At 42.3% G+C, this 19764-nt stretch overlaps 1 protein-coding gene across 1 annotated transcript; it reads left to right on the top strand.

The window, feature by feature from the left end:
- The first annotated feature begins 557 nt into the window (after positions 1 to 557).
- CREG2 (cellular repressor of E1A stimulated genes 2) lies at positions 558 to 19397 on the top strand. Its single transcript, XM_079300600.1, has 5 exons — positions 558 to 971; positions 3044 to 3213; positions 14689 to 14802; positions 16560 to 18914; positions 18956 to 19397. Exons 1-4 carry the CDS (start codon positions 576 to 578, stop codon positions 16705 to 16707), a joined length of 828 nt encoding a protein of 275 aa, XP_079156726.1. The 5' UTR covers positions 558 to 575; the 3' UTR covers positions 16708 to 18914; positions 18956 to 19397.
- Positions 19398 to 19764: the final 367 nt, after the last annotated feature.

Below are 19764 nucleotides of genomic sequence, written 5' to 3'. Positions count from 1 at the left end.
CTTTGCCTGCAGCGAGAGTGTTCACATGGACAGTCTCTCTCATGGATGGTCTGCTTTTTAATAAACGGAGAGGTCGCACCACCTCCGCCCGGACAGCTCCATCTTTTTGCTTTTATAGTGCGTGTAGAGAACTTAATACGTGAGATAGCTGCTGGACCGCGCACCTGAACCAGGGGCTCCAGCAGTCTCCCATGTGCCCCGGAGCGACAACGGCGGGGTTAGCCCGCAGTGGGCCGGGAGCCGCGGGTGTCCCGGGCAGGACGGGCAGAGGCTCCGGCACGGCCCGGGCGGTGCGGGTGCGGGGCACGGAGGCGGCCGCGGGCGGTGCGGGTGCGGGGCACGGAGGCGGCCGCGGGCGGTGCGGGTGCGGGGCACGGAGGCGGCCGCGGGCGGTGCGGGTGCGGGGCACGGAGGCGGCCGCGGGCGGTGCGGGTGCGGGGCACGGAGGCGGCCGCGGGCGGTGCGGGTGCGGGGCACGGAGGCGGCTGCGGGCGGTGCGGGTGCGGGGCACGGCGCTTGGGGCGGCGCGGCCGCGGGAGGGCGCGGCGGGCGCGGCGCGGGCGCTGCCGCTGAAGATGTCGGCGCGGCCGTGCCGGCTGCTCCTGCTGCTGCCGCTGCTGCCGGCGCTGCTGTGCGGCGGCGCGGCGGGCTACGTGGTGGTCAGCTCCGTGTCGTGGCCGCTGCCCGAGGCGGGCGCGGCGGCGGACGAGCTGCACAGCTCCTCCGCCGAGGAGGCGCTGCCCGCGCTGCTGGAGGAGGCGGGCGGGCTCTGGAAGCAGAGCTACCCGGGCTCGGCGTTCGGCGGCGATGCGGCGCTGCGCTCCGGGCCGGCGGCGCGGCGGCCGGGCCCCGCCAGGATGTTCTCGTACCGCCGGGAGGGCGGCGCGGCGCCGGGACGAGCCGGGACCGCCCGCTTCCTCGCCCGGCACAACACCTGGGGCTTCGTGGCCACGCGGGCCGCCCGAGCAAAGGTACGCGGGGTGCCCGCGGTCCCGCGGCGCCCGCCGGACGGGAGCGGCGCACACTCCCGGAGAAATCGCGCTCCGAGCGCAGGGAGGGAGGATGCTCGCTATACACCGCGCCAAAAGAAGAGAGAAGCCAAAAAAAAAAAAAAAAAACCAACCAAAAAGCAAAATCTCTAGGCCAGAAGGTAGAGCTGCATCGCAGGGTTTGGAGAGAGGCTGTTTCAGGAGGATGAGGAGGAGAAGGAGAGCCTGCTGGGCTGCCACAAAATCTGCCCGTCCGTCCAATTATACCAGCTTAAAGGACGATTTCTCAGTCAGGAACATTATCAAAATAGCAGGGAAGTACCGGAGAATTGGGGTCATTATTTTTTCCAGCTTTAAAATATTTCCTTTTGTAAAGTGAAACATTGGGATGACACGCAGCATCCAGTACCACCCAGACAAAAGAAAAAATAAAAGGATGAATAATTTTTTTTAAAAGACATTCTTAACTTTCTTTTGAAAGTATTCACAGATTAAATTAGCTTACAATTTTGAATTAAGTTTAGAAGTATGTAAGTCTTCAGGAAGCTTGTCTGAGTTAGTGACAGTAAATGTTGTTGTGAAATACAAAGTAACAGATTGAAAAAGATACTATTAAATTAATTTGTACTGAGACAGAAGAGGCCTGTAATTCTACATCAGCTTTCGGAAATCCTATTAAATCATATGATCGTAACTCTTTTGGTTTGTGCTCTCGCCAGAAACCCTCAGTGGAATTACAGCCATAATATAGTCTGCAGTTATTTGCCTCCAGACAGAACACAGAACTAATACAGAAGAATCTGATTCATAATAAAATTTTAAATTTGGGGGCAGGCGTTTGCTGCTTTGAATGCTGAACCATGCTGCCTGTGATCACAATTATTTTTGAGAATCCAGAATAACATTAACTTTGCATGACAGACTGAGTATTTTAAGCAATGGGAACACATCCTGCAATATTACTGAGAGCACTTTAAAAATTGTAACTCTTAATAATAAACGAGGACTTTTATTTTCTAAGTTATGTAATAACATTAAAGCATTACTTCTGAGGAAAACCAACAAAGACCATTTATAAGCACTATAAGCATGAAAATTTTAAAGGCATATAAATATTGAAAATCAGAAAGCATGCTACCCAGGAAACAGCCTCATGTAAGGTTTTCTTATTAACAATGCATATTTAATTTGATTTTGCTGTAAAAGATTTAATGTATTGACAGATAATTTTACTGTTTAACATCTGATAGACCATGAGGAAAAAATATCAGAAGACATGAACAAAAGGAGCAATTAATTGAATATCTGTCATTGCTATTTATGATGACCAGCGTAGTAGGAGTATACATTATTCTGAAGCATATTAATGAGTGTCACTACTGGGCAAGGACATTTTTGGAGGCATTATAACCACTGTGTGTACACAGGCCAGTGTATAGGAGAAAATATTTTTGAAAACTTGGCTCCTTAGTGTCCCTTCTCTGCCATGGGAGGAGGTTTTACATTGGCTGACTTGGTAGATGAGACATCCTTCCATCAGGAACCTGATATTCCTGCCCAGAATATGTGCAGTTTGACTTCAAACCCAATCCTAGCAAACTCATGCAACCACATTGTAAGTCACAATCAAAAGACAAGGCAATATTAGAGTAAAAACCAGGCTGAATCAAGGCTAAATTAGGCTCTATGTCCTTTTGGGTTTGAGAAAAGGTACCGGCAGTGGTTTAGAGTAAACATTTCCTGACATCGATGGCAGGGAAAAAAATATATTCTTGCACTTAAACATTTTAAATTTGGTCGTTTCTTTAAGCTTTAAGAAGAGAAAATGTTCTCTATAATGTCATGGACAGGATTAGAGAGAAGAAATATAGAGATCTGTTTTCACAGAAGTATGATAGATGTAATTTAGAGGAGATCTAATTTAGAAGAAATGCTCTGTCATGATGACAACAGAAGGACTGGCTGTTCTGTCTGCTAGAGCCTTTGAGGGAATTCCCCACATTGAAAATTGTCTATGTGCAAAAATGTAACCATTGCTTCTTTGGATTTTGCAGATCCAGGGTATGCCCTATGGGAACTGTTTACTTCTCAGCGATGGTCCCATCAATAACAGCACTGGAATCCCTTTCTTTTACGTGACACCAAAGGATAACACTGTGACAGATCTTCTGAAGAATCCCATGGCTTCCCTGACCCTGCCAGAGGCAGATGGAAATTTCTGCAGGTAACAATTTTATCTGCCTCCTACCACCTTCAGTGAGAGCAGAGACCTCAGAACAGAATGCTGGGTCCCCACCTTCAATGTCCTGCTTTTACTTTTGACTGTCACGATCAGCTACGTGCTCCTTCCTATGTTTTTGTGGATTTTTTGGCAGTAAATTTCCCAGGTAAAGCATAGTAGAGAAAAGCAGAGTTGTCACTGAAGTATATTGTAGCATCAGCAGCTGGAGTGGCTTTCAGCTTGAACATTAACATACCCGAATTTTAATCTCTTCTTGGAGGTGCCTACCTAAAATCTAGGTGTTCAAGGTCCTATAATAATCTGTAGTGAACTAGCCAATAAAATCCACAGAGTTTCAGAGGCTATCCAATTCACAGTAAAGCAGGCATCTTTGCTCTGCTGAAAACTCTGGAGGCCCTGCTGAATGCCTTGACAGGGCTCCAGCTCTCTGGGCTCTGTAAGAGGAACTCAGGCTCTCAGTTCACAAGTTAAATGCTCAGGCCTGTGACACTTTGTCTGATTTCCACCTCTTCAGAGAATATGATGGAATATGATACCTTTGCAAATTTTTTATACCTTGCATATCACAAACAGTAAATGACTCCCCAAATAGAGAAATCCAGATCTGAGGTTTCCCAATCCACATCCAGTCCCCAGTTCTTCTCTCCAGAGACAGTAGAGTTGACTCTTAATTATGTCATAGAATCTTAGAATCACAGAATGGCTTGTGTTGGAAGAGACCTTAAGGGCCATGTAAGTCCAGCCCCCTTTCATGGACAGGGACACCTTCCACTAGAGCAGGTTGCTCAAAACTCCATCCAGGCTGGCCTTGAACACTTCCCAGGATGGAGCTCCTCTGGACACAGCTGTTCCAGGGTCTCACAACCCTCACAGCAAAGAATTTCTTCCTAACATCTAATGAAAACCTTTCAGTTCAAATCCATTATCCCATTGTCCTGTCACTACATGCCTTTGTGAGAAGTTCATCCCCAGCTCCCTTGCAGGCTCTCTTTAGGTATTGGGAGTCTGCTTATAAGGGTCAGAGCCTTCTCCAAGTTAAACAACCCCAACTACTCAGCCTGTCTTTGTGAGAGAGGTGCTCCAACCCTGTGATCATCTCCATGGTCTCCTCTGGACTCACTCCAACAGGTTCATTTCATTATTTGCTTATAATGAATGACTTCAGATTCCCAAAGCTTTACATGTGTAAAATGTATGTATGTCACCTCAAAGATGATTCAATTTTCCCCTCCATTCTTGTCTCCCTGAAAAAGACATATCTCTACCATATGTTTGTTTACAGTCAATCATGTGGCAAACTTGGCTGGGTCAGGTCTGTGTGAAGTGTTATTTACAAAAGCTTCTTTACGTGACGAGGTGCATGACACCGAAATTGTGTCAGACAGGACTCTGTTACCAAAGCAGGTCTTAACTGACCTTCCAAGAAGAGACAGAGAAAACTGGTAAGAACAGACTCCTTCAGAAAGAAATGGCATTAACAGTTTTTATTCCAACTAAGGTCCTCTTTGGGGAAGGAGTGGTTTTACCTTAAGACCAGATTTCCCCAGGTGAGGAATGCCTTGAGTATCATCCCACCTCTCAAGACTGCTAGCTGAAAATAACCTTGGGAAAAGCAGAGAATGGCTAAAACAAGGCATTACTGTTACACTTGTCTGTATTTGTCTTCAGAATATATTGTTTTCTAGAGAGTTATATGGTGGGAAAATGAAATGTTTCTTAGTCCAAAGCAGTACAAGTGATTTCAGGCTGACATCCTATTCCCAAGAAATGGAAATCATGGCTTCCTCTTACAATGTCAAACACCTAATAGGAAACCTCTGTCACCAACATTTGTTAAGGTAATTCTTGAATGCTTGAGGAGGTCAGTGAAGTAGTGAAGTTAACACTGGAATGGTTCTGCTTGTTGCTTAAATATTTTCATTAAACATTTAGGATAATAATTTAGAAAATAAATATATCTGTTCTTTCACTGCAGGCTTAATGGCATTTATTCCTGCTTTCTGTGCTTTTTCATTCAGTCTAATAGTAAACTTACTATCCAGACCAAGTGCTTAAAAACATATTTTAAGTCCTATGTCCTACTACTCCATGCCCTATTTTCAGAGGCCCTAGACTCAGAGCAGCTTCCCTTGATGATAAGTGGTAGTGTTGAGCACTTCTGAAAACCACACACCCACTTAGACACTTAAGTGTGGCCTTTGATCCCTAGCTTTAAACAGCCACTCTTACAAGTCTTTGCCTTTTATTGCTTAGCAACATCACTGCCCCATTTACCTGTTTGGGGAGCACCAATTCACCAATGAAAGAGAAATGCTGCATGATTTATAGAAATATGAAATCCATATACATCACAAACCTCTGAGGATATTTATTCAATGCCTTTTTATTACATCTCTATTAATTTTCAAATCCCTACCCTTTTGATCAGTACGCCAGATATTTGCTGCTGCTTGTTTTGCAGCCAGGGCAACCTGGATTCTGTCACCTGACTCTCCAGTCCCCTCTGCAGCCTGACACTGTGCTCTCTGGTGAGAAGAGCTCTCTGGGCTCCACTGAGAAGCTAAATCTGGATTTCCAAAACAGCTTAGTCCAAACTAATTACCATTTGCCACATCCCTGCTTTCCCTCCCAGCCACCAGTCATGTGCTACCCTGCCCCCCCCCCCACACCAGTTCTGGGCTTTGCCTCAGCCTGAGCTGAAATATAAACGTGAAGAAAATTATCCTGACAGCAAGAATAAGTTTTCCTGCGGATCCTTCTTCTTTTCATCCTGTGGCCGGTACTGCTCCTGGCCATGCAATCCCACCCCCTCCCTCCAGCTGACCATATGGCAGGCCTATTTTAGCTCAGTAACCCAGCAGAAACCTCTTGGATTTTTTTTCTGGATGAGATTTCTACTGTCTTAGGAAATTGAATCAGCTCCTCAAGAGCCAGAGAAGAGCAAATGAGAGGGGAAAGGAAAAGAAAAGGTGGTGGAAAATAGAATATTCTCATTTTAGCATGTAACCATATTCCAAATATTGAGCTCACCACTGAATTGAATATACAAGTTCAGAGTTTGATCAGTGCTCCATGCATTATTTATTTTGTTTTTACCTTCAGTTTCTTTCTCATCATTTCTGAAGTTCTCATCTGGAACAGATGTTGGTTGGCATTAGTGCAGAGGACAAGCAATAAGGACAATGAAAAGCTGGGTCTTTACTTGAGCTACAATTTTTGTTTTTGATGATATGAAGATGTGAGCAAGCTTTGAGGCTGTCTCTCAGCAAGGAAGGGTATAAACACTGGATTTTACCTTTCTTCTCTTCTCTTGCCCTGTAACCGGGGTCAGAAATTAATGTATGTTTTTAACTAGGAATCCATGAGCAATTTTTACATTTAAAAGCAGCAACATCTAAAATTGCATTCTGGCACACCACCCCAGTGTTACCCCACAGAAAGGGCCTCTGTGACACTGAAGAAAACAACAAGGTGTCCAGGCCTGCTGCCAGTGCTTGGGGCAGCCTGTCTCCAGCTTCAGGGTGCACTTGACCTGCTGACTGTGCCCTGCAAAGAGCACTCAGCATCCTCAGTGCAGAGCTTTATGTGGTGGCTCAAGTTTGGTACAGCAAAATCTTCTTTACTAGCACTAAATGGGAGGCAAGACCTTTTACTCTGTGAGACCTTAGGTCCTGCTAATATTAGAATGGTATCTGTGAGGGTTTCTTTGCAAAGGAAAATGCCATTCTTGTCAGACATTCTCAGCAAGTGCATCATTAAGTGTTTCGGTTTCAAAATAATTATGTAAGGTAGCTAAATGAATAATATTCTACGTGAGAAAGTTCAGGTCCTTTATGCCTGCAATGCATTTGTAGCTTGTTTTCATGTGGAACTTTATTAGAATTCCATTATTAATCTACTCTGAGTTGCAAGAATCAAAATAAATGTGAAAGCTGATCGGTGCCTGTAGCCAATGCTCCTGGGAGTATTTGGCACTCTCCTGAAAAATGCTTCTGACCTATTGTATGCAAAAGAAATCTCTGGCCTTTAGAAAGAAAACACAGCTGACATTTCAATGTCTTCGTGCACCTAATGAGTTTCAAGTGACTTATGTACACCAATTTGATATTAAATTTATTTAGTAGCAAATTTCATTTGTTTTGTTCCAGAACAGACTCAAGTTCCAAACCTTGACAATAAATATTTTCCCTTTCAAGGATGTGAGGAATACCAATTGGCCTTTATGGTGCTCCAGTCTCAATATTTAATCAGCTGGAAAGAAAATTTGAAAACCCTAAACTAATAAGAAAAATAACATTTAATATTGAAAGAAAGAGAGCTGGGATGCATCTGAGTAGGCACTAATTGCAAGACATTTTAGTTTTGTAGCTCTGGTTTGGATTCCTCATCTCTGACCTAGAGATTGCCATTTCCCAGAGGGAGATGAGCTGCCCCTCTCTGAGAAGGCTCTGATGGCCAGGATAGAGACAGCATTTGTTAGCAACTACACAGCATTTTATCTGAAGGCTGATAAATGGATAATAGAGGCAAGAAAAATTAAATGGTTCAGGGCTATAAATAGACTAAGCTGGTATGTCTATGCCACTGACAAGCTGAAAAGATTGAGTTCCATTCTTGCAGCTTTCAGAGGGAGCAAGACCAAGCTGGACATTAAAGAATAGAGCAGCTATTGTTCTAAACACATTTCACAACACACAGGCTGCTCAGAGGACTCCTCTTTCCAAGTAAGCTCCTGAGTCTGTCTCATTACAGCTGCAGCCTGGAAAACAGGCAATTAATTTTAAACGTGTGTCACCTCCTTGACATCAGGTTCAGCTCATTCACAGGGACACACTGCAGCTTTCTTAGAGAAGGAGTGGCTACATGGCTGCCATGAACTGGTTTTCAGACAAGAGAAAAGCAGCGAGCTTTGGGGTCAGTCCACCTTTGGCTTTTTCCTGCTATTAGTTGAGGATGCGTTTCAAATCCACACTGCAGACCACGAGAAATCTTCATGAATTCAGACTCCCCTTCTGATTTATGATCTCCATCAGGGTGACTCCATCAGAGGCATTTTACCCACCATGCTCCTCTGGTGTTTGAGGTAGCAGGTTGGCATGATCAGGCAGATGTCTTCAGTGGACATAAGCTGACTGTAGGTTTCCTAAATGCTGCATGAAAAATGTTGACAGGAGGTGTTGAGCCACCAAGCCATGGGAAGAGAAGAGGAATTTTGTGGGTCTGGGGTCCTGCTGTATGGTGGATCACATGCACAAACATCCAACTTTGTTCCCTGGGCAATCCTGAAGGACAATAAGCCTGCCACAGGTGGAAGCCACAACTTTTGAGATGTCATATGGCCACTTGACATATAACTACTGCTGGGTTTGTAGAGTCACTGTTGGTAATACAAGGATTAATATAACAAAGAAATCTGGTACTGTTCCTTCACACAAAGAGAAATTATACATGCAGAAGACAAAGGCTGAATTCAGACATCCGTCGGTTTTTGAGATCCACCTCCTGATTCTGTGGCACAGACACATTTCTAGTTCTGGTATTTATATTGGCCCTTTTTAGTCATATGCAAATAATTATGTCAGTAGTTGTTCCTGAAAAATCTGTATTTAAAAAAACCTCTATTTAAAAAAATTTTAAAATGAAGGTACCAAATTGGAAAGTCAAACATGAAACCTACTATCATCATGACCCAATGCACACAATACAGCTCTAAATTACTATTTTTCCTCTATTCTTAAATAACCAACTTCCTAAAATCCCTTTCTAGTGAAATAGTGTATCTCTGACTCTGTTTACAGAAACAGTTGATGCTGTGATTCTTTTTTTCCCTCCATGAATTGTCTATGGTTAAACTATATAAAAGCTTCCTGTTTGAAACAGAGTTCAGCTGAAGAAATGCATTGTTATTCTCAGTGGAGAGGGGCAAACGGACTGGCTTCACATAACATATTGTAACTAAAACATTTTAGGAAGGATTATCTTCTAGAAAGAATTAAATTATTTAAAACCTTAAAACACATATACTAGGAGCACAGGCTCACTTGGATGAATAAAATAGACACTGCACCAATACACTTTAGCTCCCTGACTTGACTTCAGATTCAGAACAGAAGACCTCTTCCAAAAGCAAGGATGTTTTAACTAACTTTGCTGGATCCCAAACGTGGCTGATAAAGAAATTCTTGTCAAAATCAGAGCAGGGCAGAACTGCCTAGCCATATCCAGTTCAAGGCCAGCAACAGCTTTTCAGATTATGAAATTGCTTTCAGTGGAGATTTTGTTTGACGTTCATGCCATGCAGATTAGCAGCACCAATACATTCTTTCTGCTTCAGACACTCTGGTAGCTAGTGGTGAACAAATGAAATGAATGAGGAGGGTAACTTACTTTTCAAAATTAATCACATTTATGAATCAAAATTATATGCACTTTACAGTAATTTTCAAAGTACAGAGCATTCCCTCCCCTCTTTTCTGTAGATTTTAGGGAACAAAAATCCTGTGATGCATTTTATATAGTAGGAAATAACTCTGCCTTTTCACCTTGCACCCAGTTTGGGGCTATGTGAAGAGGAGCACTGTGCAGGGTGTGACAGTCACCTACCTTCTTGCACCCATGGGAGGTGACAGGGATGAGCTGTGTCAGCAGCCAATCCCCACATCCTAATTACATGGGTTTTTATGGCTGTCACCATTACAGAAGAGCTTAGAATGTGTGGAAGCAGTCATTGCCCTTATGCCACTCATATGCTTTAAAGTAGAAAATTGTAGGGAAACTCTTCTCTGGGGCTTTCTTCTTGGCTCTCTCTCTTTTTTGCAATAGGAGAAAGCTCTTTTCCAACTTATTTTTTCTTCAGCTCTGAAGAAGTAGAGGGATAAGAGCAGTGCTTTTCACATGGCAGTGAGAAATGTGTTCAGGGACATTTGTGTATCCTCCCAGGGAAGATGGAAGGTCTTGTTTCCTCAGGGGTGGAGGAGAAGGATGTCAACTCCTTTGTGGGAAAAGGAGGCTGGTGGGGAAGAAAAAAGTATTCCTCTGCATAGACTCCTGCTTCCACACCCAGACTGGAACACAGCTGAACCCTCCTGCCTTTCTCCTACCAGTTCCTTCTTGGGAGTACTTGGCTTTCCTTCCCAAGTACCTTCCAAACTCTTAATTTGCTTTTCCTGTCGATCTGTGGCAGATCATTGCCACCTCACTAATGGATTGCAGAGGCTGAGAATGAAGATAATACTCAGGGAGGGATACTTTGGTGAGAAACCAGGAGACAGGGCATCATCAGTCAAAGCAGAGATCTCTGCTGTGAAAGGGAATCCTAACCAAGTCCCAATATCATCATCTTATGTGCCAATACAACCACAGCAGCCTGAAGTATAGGTTTATAACACCTGGAATTGGATAGTTGCTGTGTAAGAACCTTCTAATTAAACTCCAAGGGATAGCTACTGCAGTAAACAATTTAATGAGTAGGTGGCACTCTTGACTCTGAAGCACTCTTGAACCAGGACCCAGAAATTGCGGAAGTGTTACATAGTAAAATAAATGGGACATGTTCATTAGCAGTGTGCTTCGCACCATTGCATTTCTGTTGAGAAATACTGTTCACTTGGATGCAGGTCTCTCCTTATCTCAGTAAATCTGGCACCTTTGTAGGTGATGTCATCTCACAACACTTGGAAGAAAACCGCCTGGACTGGGTCAAACTCTGCATACCTGTTTTGCTCACTGTAAGCAGAGGAACAGGAGCAATCAATGCTCTCTTCACAGATCAGATGAATAATTAAGATGATCTCTCTTAATGCACTGTTTTCTTATAAAATGCATGTACTGAATCTTCTTACATTTTAATCTGGCCTTCCTAATTTTCTGCAACAAAGTATATGTATTTAAAATAAGCATGAAAAAAATAATGGTTTCCTATTGCTTGGTCTTCTTTCACAGTTCCCTGCTTTCTCTTCCCCTCAGTTCATATTTTACTATAGCATTCATGGAGTTCTCTCCATGGAGACAGCAGGCTTGATTCTGGTAAAGGCAAACCTGAGACACCACCTTGGTTTTCCTCAACAGAGGAACAGTGTCACCATCTCTACCCCCGACTCTGCCTCCCCCTCACACCCAGTCAGCAGCACACAAATGTTGCATAAAGCTGCTGCTCTGCATCTACTTGTTTTTGTGCCAGCAAAGATGAAAGGAAGTCAGGGACTGAAAGCTGAATATGTATTTACACAGAGGCAAGAAATGTCTAGCAAATGCATGACTAGACCTCTACAGATGCAACTGAGGAATGTTTTAGTAAATATCCATTCATTATCTTTAGTAAAAATATGAACATAAATCCCTGACTATATCACCTTGCTCCAAGGAAGCAAATCCTGCATTTGTATTAGTTGTACTGGCAACAACACTGAAAACTCAAGACCCATTCACAGCATTTAGAAATGGTAGCTGTAAGTTTATGGTAGCTGGGTTTTGATGGTTTAAGAAGTATAAAAGTAATCAAACATCATTAGGGAAATATTATGCCAAAAAAAACCCCAAAGAAATGCAGAAACAGATTCACTTCAGAATATGAAGGCATCCTTTAAAAAAAGAAAACACTAATGTTAAAGACAGATTAGAATACAAGGTTCCTAATCTGAAACAAAAAAACCTATTATAAGAGGCAGACCTGAAAGCAAAACCAACAAAGTAATAACAGCATGCTGAACTCAAATATATCATTGCCCTTTTCAGCTCTTCCAAAACCTCACCTAACACAATCTCAACAAATAATTGGAGTAATTTCCCAGAAAAACAAACTGACCTTCCAGAACATTATTCCAATATGCAAAATTCCATTTGAATAATTTTTACAGGGAAGATAGTATTACATGTGTCAATTAGAGTAGCATCCTGGCTCATAAAAATGTACAGAAAACTGTAAACAGAAGAAGCTAGGGAAAAAAAACCATTAAAATAACTATTCAAGCTATGGATGCACAATGTGTGGGCTTTGTTGTAAACCAAATATGTGGAGAGCAGCTTTTTATGTCAGTTGGGGAAGAGTCACACCAGACACTAGTCCTATTAAACAAAACTTTCTCAGCAAAGGTAGGCAGGGTTCACTGCCTAACCACAGCTACATCAGCTCTATTGCCTACTCAAAATCAAATACTATGCTTTCAGAATAAGCATGGATTTGCACAAAACCACCAGATAATTGTAATCTGAGAAGGTCAGACCAAAACTTCTCACTGCTCCTGATCACATCCAAACTCTATCACCTTGATCTGCTCTGTGAAACACAGACATCTTTTAACAACAATCCCTTTCAAAATCCTCTCTTAAAGTAATTAAGCACAAATTACCTAGGAGCTGTGCAAGAAAAACACTTGCAAATATTCCTGCTTCTCCTGGCTCTTCAGTTGTTTTATGATATTGTTTGGCTGTGGAGGAAATTGTATCATATATTCAGATGCAGAGTTGTTTTAAAGCAATTTTCTGAACTGAATTTCTGCTTGCAAGAATTTAATCAATATAAATGCTAAATATATATTGAATATGTAAAAATATGCAGAAGGCTTTGGGTACAGTATTAAGATTAAGCATAAAAGTTAACAGATCAGGAGATTGCTTCAAATGGACTTTAACAATTCACCATCCAGGACCAACACTTGCAAGAGTGTGAATGTGCACTGCCCTGGCTGCTGGCCATGCAGACCCTCAGCTGATACCCCCTGCACATGGGGTTAGTTCATTTCTCTTCAGATGTATTCGCTGTATTTGCCTTTATTTATTTGTGTTTTGGTGGTGAGCATCTCACTGGGTCATGGATGCTGGGCAGCCACACAACACCCAAAGCCTACACGAAAGAAATGCCGGGAGCTATGGGTGTCCCTGGGGCTGTTTTCCTTAAGGACAGAGTGCCTTTAGACCACTGGAACCCAGATGTGAAGTGACATCTTCAGCAGGCAGTAGGAGTCAGTGCTGAGGATCTATGGTGTACCAAGGTGATCATTTAGACAAATTTGTACTTTGCATACACACTGATAGAAATAAACCAAATGCCCAGAGAGGGAATGCAGATTTTCAGGTACTCAGAACACCACTTTCATAACTTAAAAAACTGTACTGGAGAAAATTAGATCATTATAAGTAGATGTGGACAGAAAGTTTGAGCCTGATCTTTGGCCTCAACCCTTCCTCCCATCAGTAAGCATGGGAGAGGAAAACAAATACAAGTGGAATTTGTCTAAAAGTTGTTAAACTGAACATCCCCTTCAGACAAGTGCTGCTCCAGACCTAACAAGACACTGAAAAAGTATCCCTGAGATGATGGGACTGCAAATGGCACTTTGGAGGTCAGGCTGCAGACAGTGGCAAGTGTTTACCAGACATAGTCAAGTATCAATCAGCCTCCTGTATTTCCTTACATATCTCTGTTCCTGACCCTCTTTAGAAAAGCAGATATTTTATCTGGTGAGCTACACTGTCTCTCATAACCATCTGTGGAGAATCTGCAGGTGTTAAATTAGCTGTGGGAGGAGGCCCATATGTTTCCTGCATACACTAGACACACATTGAGAAATATAACTGAAAATGAAGCCCTTGCAGTTAAGGCTAAAGATCTCAAGCCAAGATCTTTAAGTAAAATTGTACACAGATGAGATGTAATTTACTGTGATTAAAACACAACAAAGAAGAAATGTTTTCATTTCCTAATGTAATTTCTTGGGCTGACATGGGAACATGGCTCCATGAGACACTAAGCAGTCTCAAACTGCTGGCAACAGACTTTGGGCTGCTCAGTATTTGCCAGGACTAAGCCTTTGCAGCCATTTCATACACTACTTTTTTTTTTTTCTTTTGCAATTGGTAGATTTACTTATGATTTATATCCTAGTATTGTATATGTCAGAGTCAGCAATTGCCCTGCAGTTACTAATGGGAGTTATTTATTATTACTATATACAAAGAGCCAAAAAGTAATAAGTACCTTCCCTGTCTTTGTCTGAAGGAAATTTAAGAACTTTTCTATTTGATTGAAAAAATGGGTAAAAAATGAACAAGGATTGATTTTCTAGGATAAGCACAATGAAAAGACCTTATGTTTTCCATAGAGATACACATATTCATACTCTTTTCTCTAGGCATAGGCACAGACTAACCATCTCACTACTTCTCAGAATCCTGAATACAAGTCTGTACATCTGTCTGGGAATAGTGCCATTTTCACATTTTTTTACAATCCAATATATACTAATCCAATTTTTGTGATCATAAATTAAGATTAAGCAACTATCTGTCAGTCGAATGTTCCTTCCAGACATCTCCCCTCCACCAAACAGTGTAGCTGGGAGTAGAGAAGACCCACAGGGCTTGACAAAGCTTTTTATATGTGAGCAGGATTCCATACTTCTCCAAAAACCCTTAAGAAAGCAAGCAAGCTTACTCACGATCATTTTTCTCTGTGCACAGAAGAAACGTAATTGATCCAGAGGATCCAAGGTGCGCCAGGCTGACTCTCACAGGACAGATGGTCACGGTGCCTCCGGAGGAAATAGAATTTGCCAAGCAAGCAATGTTTTCCAGGTCTGTATCTAACAGGCACATAGCAGAGTGCAACCCATGGGTTTGAGACAAATACACAAATGTAGCTGTTTGGTACACAAAATCTGAGAAATAACAAGCCTGGGGGCTTGTTACTTTGGGGCCATGAAGCATGGTGGCTTGGAATGACAGGCCTTTTAAATCTTGAAGAAATTAAATATGGAAATGCAGTTAGTAAGTGTTGGACTCTGGTAAGGCACACAGTTTTATAATCTGGGGATTAAGAAGATATGTCACCTGGTTCCAAGGAGAGATTCCATAATTCCATGGTGTATTTATCTTTAATGATTCTACCCCACCTTATAACAGGTAGTGGACTCAGAGACAGAGCAGAGGTCTGCTGCCTTTGGGCTTACAAACATTTTCAGCGTGGATCTACATCTCCTAATGTCCCAGATGCTTCAAAGCCATAGTACTTCCTGAACAGCCTCCTTTGAACAGATGTAAGCACAACCCAGATGTGTAACACACAAACAGGATTGTGCCCTCGTGGCCTTCAGTGGGTCTCCAGAATTACAGGGGTGAAAAGCCTGAACTTCAGCTGGGGCATACACCTCCCACAAGGTCTGCCAGGGATTGTCCTCCAGGTGCACCTTGCCCAGTCAATCAAATACTGCTGGGAAACTGGAATGAGCTTGGATCCAAAACAGCCCAGAGATGGTAGGGTATTCTTTCTGACCGACAGGACAGGGTCAGGGTAGGACTCTGGCAGTGTGTGCTACCAATAGAAAAAATGGGACCATGAACAGATGGGGCCATATTGACACACAAGCCTTCTTTACAAACTTCACAGGAATTAGATTTCCATGTGATCCAGAGTCTAGCAGAGCCTCAGCAGAGGATGCTCTGCTGTCAGGGGGCAAGAGCCAGAATGAAAAATGAGGGCTGTTGAGGGACATCCAGTGCCAGCAGCATCTGATGCCACTTACCAAACCCAGAGTTATAGCTGCTCAGAGGGTCAACTCAGAAAATGGTAGGAAGCACCATTTTCCTAATGAGAGTGAAACCAAAAAGTTGACAAATGAAGGACCTCTGCTGCAGAGTCCTCTGCAGGAGCAGAGGGGCACTGAGCCAACCGTGCCCAGATTTGCACCACTTCCCACCCATGTTCCTGTGAACACTGTGACTTGAACTGTGGTATCCACTCTGTGCATCACTGCTGAGCTTCCCACAGCTACACTGCTTGGGGACCAGACAGCTGCACCCAGTCAGGGAGAATCTGCCTGACCTAGCTGAAAGGGAGACCAGAGAAATGAGACATAAATACAGGGTGAGAAGACTGTCAGAGGTGACAGCTTGCAGAGGCTATGCTCAACCTGGTACCCAGTTTTATTAGCCCTCCCTCCATACCACAATTGCTACCAAAGATGCAGTATTTTCAGGACACTGTTTCCTTTAAACAGACACAAGCACAACCCTGATATATATTCAAAGGGTCTTCTCTAACTATTTTTCACTTACTCAGAGACCAAACAACATCTACCTTTAGAGACAGGGCTCTGCAGTGGGGAAAGGTGGTGATTGCTGGCTGCCTGTGTTGTAGTTCTTCCCAGACTGGTGTGTGAAAGATCGTAAACCTTACAGCAAGGAAGGGCCAAAAAGATGAATAGTGGTGTTCCCATGTCTCAGGTTTCACTCTGGCTGAGCACACTAGGCTTAAGTAAAAAGCAGACTATGCATATGCTTTAGCACATCTTCTAATAATTAATTTTTTTTTTTTCTTTTCTTTGTCCTTTCAGGCATCCAGTGGTAAGAAAGTGGCCTCGTAGCTATGAGTGGTTCTTCATGAAAATGAACATTGAACACGTCTGGCTTCAAAGCTGGTATGGAGAAGTTTCTCCCATTGCAGTAGAAGAGTATTTAAAAGCGGTTCCAAGGAAAGGATGATTGAATGGGCTTTAAGATAGAAATCTCCTGCATTTCCTTTCCAAACACTTTCAAAATTTCATAGTAGATGGTTTCTTTACAGTGATATTTTTCTTCTTCTCCCAAAAGGCTTCAAAATAGCCCTCTCTCACATGGAGCAGAGTGAAAATAAATCAACACAGACTTTCAAATTATAAAGGAGAGGTGGATATTAGCCCTACCCTGCTATGTACAGACTTGTCATTTTAAGCAGCCAATGCGTCATCTGAAATGCTGTTTTTAAAATGTTTTGTATCTGTTTTGACTTCTATTGCTGTGCACCCACAGGGAAACTACACTACGTGCTAAATATAATGTTCTGATTTGCAGAAAATGCAAATTGCCTACTTAGAACCCTCTATGCATTGTGGAGGTACTATTGCTGTTGGTCTCTCTTGATTTGTAAGTACTTTAAGAGAAACTTAATAGCTGCAAATTTAGGTATTTAAGTTTAAAACCAAAGTATTTGCTAAAGCTGTCCTCATTTGCTAACTTCTCTTTGCTATGTGTGCTTTTCCCTAATAAGATAATTTGATATTTCACTTGGAAACTGAGTAAAACTTCTCTCTGTAGCAGAAAAAATGCAATCAGTTCAAACAACACAGCTTCAATATAACTTGTCTCTGACACAAAGCTGGTTAAACACATTGAAGGCCAAACTCAAATCAGCCCCACAAGGATTATCTCTATACAAGTATAAACATTCTCATAAGAAGAATTTAAGTAAATGTTCTCAGCTAGCCTGTTCCTGTGACCAGAAAAGTATTTTTAATAGCCTGTAGTCCCAATTTTTTTTGCCTCCCTGCTCCAGCCACTGCTTTATTTTTAACTGGCTTGTGCAACTGATTTTTTTGCAAGCCCTCACTAACTCACTGAGGGGTGGAGCCTGTCCCTTGGCTCTGTTTCCTCACCAAGATTTAAAGGCTTGTTCATTTATTTTTTAAAGAAGTCTGAAGATGGTAGGTATTTCAGGCCATGAAAAACTGTTTTTCCCAGTATGGAAAATTATGTGCAGGCTTCTCATGTGGTAGTAGCAAAAGAGTGCAAAGGTACTTTAATCACCATCAGCTCTTTCTTTAGATGTCCTCCTGGTAAACTTACTCTGCAGCTCTTAAGGTTATCACAGAAAGAAAATTCCCATGGGTAACCAGCCATATCACCACACAGTTTCAAAATTATATAGCTGCTCTTCCTGTTATATTAAGAAGAGGACACATTGAGATGGGGTTTATATGCCTGTGGGGAAGGTCCTCCAACATCCCTGGGAGTGCACTTGGGCTCTGAACATCAGCCTGCACCACGTCTGGGCTGGGGAGGAGCTTGGGCTCCTGGGCAAGTGCCCTGAGCTTGTACAGGTTAATCCCTGGGCAGAGCTCAGAGGCAGCTGCATGAGCTATGATCAGCTGGAAGCCAATTAAGTGTAGCTGAGCTTATTTTGGCTTAGGCATGGAGAGAGGGAGTCATTCCCAGAACAGCTGGGCACCATGCTGGTTTAACTACAAGGGGCCTCAGGGTGCCCAACTTAGCCTTAGGGTGAATCCCAGGCCCCAGGCATTGCCACTGTTCCTGATATTCTGTAAGAAGTCAAGGCAAATGAGGGAGAAAACTTTGTTCAGACACTCACTAAGCTTTTTTTATTCTTGTCTCATTGCCAGAGACTTTGTTAGCTGTGCAGATCTTTTGCAGAGTTAATTACACAAAAGGAGGAAGTGTCCTGCCTGAATCTATTTCCTTCTTTTTTTATTTTTTTTTTCTTGGCAGATGAGCTGCATTTTCACATTTGAGTTTGTCCCTGAGTCTTGCATTGTGTAATACTGAAGCAAGATGGCCTGTCCTATACAGATTTATAGAATATCATCAAATGAAATCCTTCTTGATCCCTATAATTTCGCCATGGAGATCTTTGTCCACTATGGATTTAATGACTTTGTCCATTAGGATTAATGGGACTTTCAAATCTGAGTTCAACAGAAAAAATACTAGTCCTTGTAAGAGAATTTCACAGGTGTAACATTTCTGTGAAAATATAATTACCTATTTCCTTATCCCAGTTCACTACTATTCCCAGAGAAACCTGAAACCCCATTTTGTCCCCCACTCCTCAATACACACAGGTTAAGCAAATTCAGAGTACAATATTAATGTCTAAACAAGCTGAAGAAGAGAGGAAGAATTTTAGAAGTGCTAATGTTACTATATTCTCAATTTCATTCACATCCCCCAGCAATAGTCCTATGTCCTATCCATTACCTCATTAACTAGCCCTGAAGCAGTAAGGGATTGTGTCAACAAAGTTCAGAAGAGCTTTAATGGCTTAAGAAGTCAGTGTGTACTAAGAAAGGTTTCAAATTTACAACACCCTTCTTGTTATAGGCTGTCTCCCTGCACACACAGATTAATTGGAGTAGTTTCTGTACTGTAAAATGACACATTCATCAAGAGCCTTTTCTATATAGAGCTGCCGTGAGGCTCTTGACAGAACCTCAAAACATGAAATGCTAGTGACATGTAAAGTGACAAAAGGGGCCTCATGAAGAAATGCTGTCTTATATCACCTGTTGTCATTTCATGCTTCCTTCACCCAAGGGATAACTACCATGAAAATCCTTGAGAAAGTCTGTAGAAATTATCAAAAATACGACCTGCAGATTTTGAATGGAATTTTCCAGACCCCCGCCCCACAAAAAAAAAAAAAAAAAAAAAAAAAAAAAAAAAAAAAAAAAAAAAAAAAGGAGGTGATGGTAGTTTGCTTATTTGGGCTTTATATTATTATTTATAGGCTAATTCTAATTTTTCTTTAAACAGACAAATATCGCAAGTGATATCGCTCATTACATGGTAAGTAGTTATTGAAGCTTTTAATACAGAGTTTTTTCTAAAATACCACAATAAAAACCATAGTTCCTTAAGACTATAGAGTCTGATCTTGCTACAGTCCAAGTCAATAACAAAAATCCCATTTATTTGTTGAGCTTTAATTATTGGCTGAAACAAGCCTTTTCATAGGTCTTCATAAGCTTTTATGTATTGATTAAGCAT

The sequence above is a fragment of the Erithacus rubecula genome (assembly GCF_903797595.1).
Source record: "Erithacus rubecula genome assembly, chromosome: 1".
NCBI classification, from domain to species: Eukaryota; Metazoa; Chordata; class Aves; order Passeriformes; family Muscicapidae; genus Erithacus; species Erithacus rubecula.
This window is presented reverse-complemented; position numbering and strand designations above follow the sequence as displayed.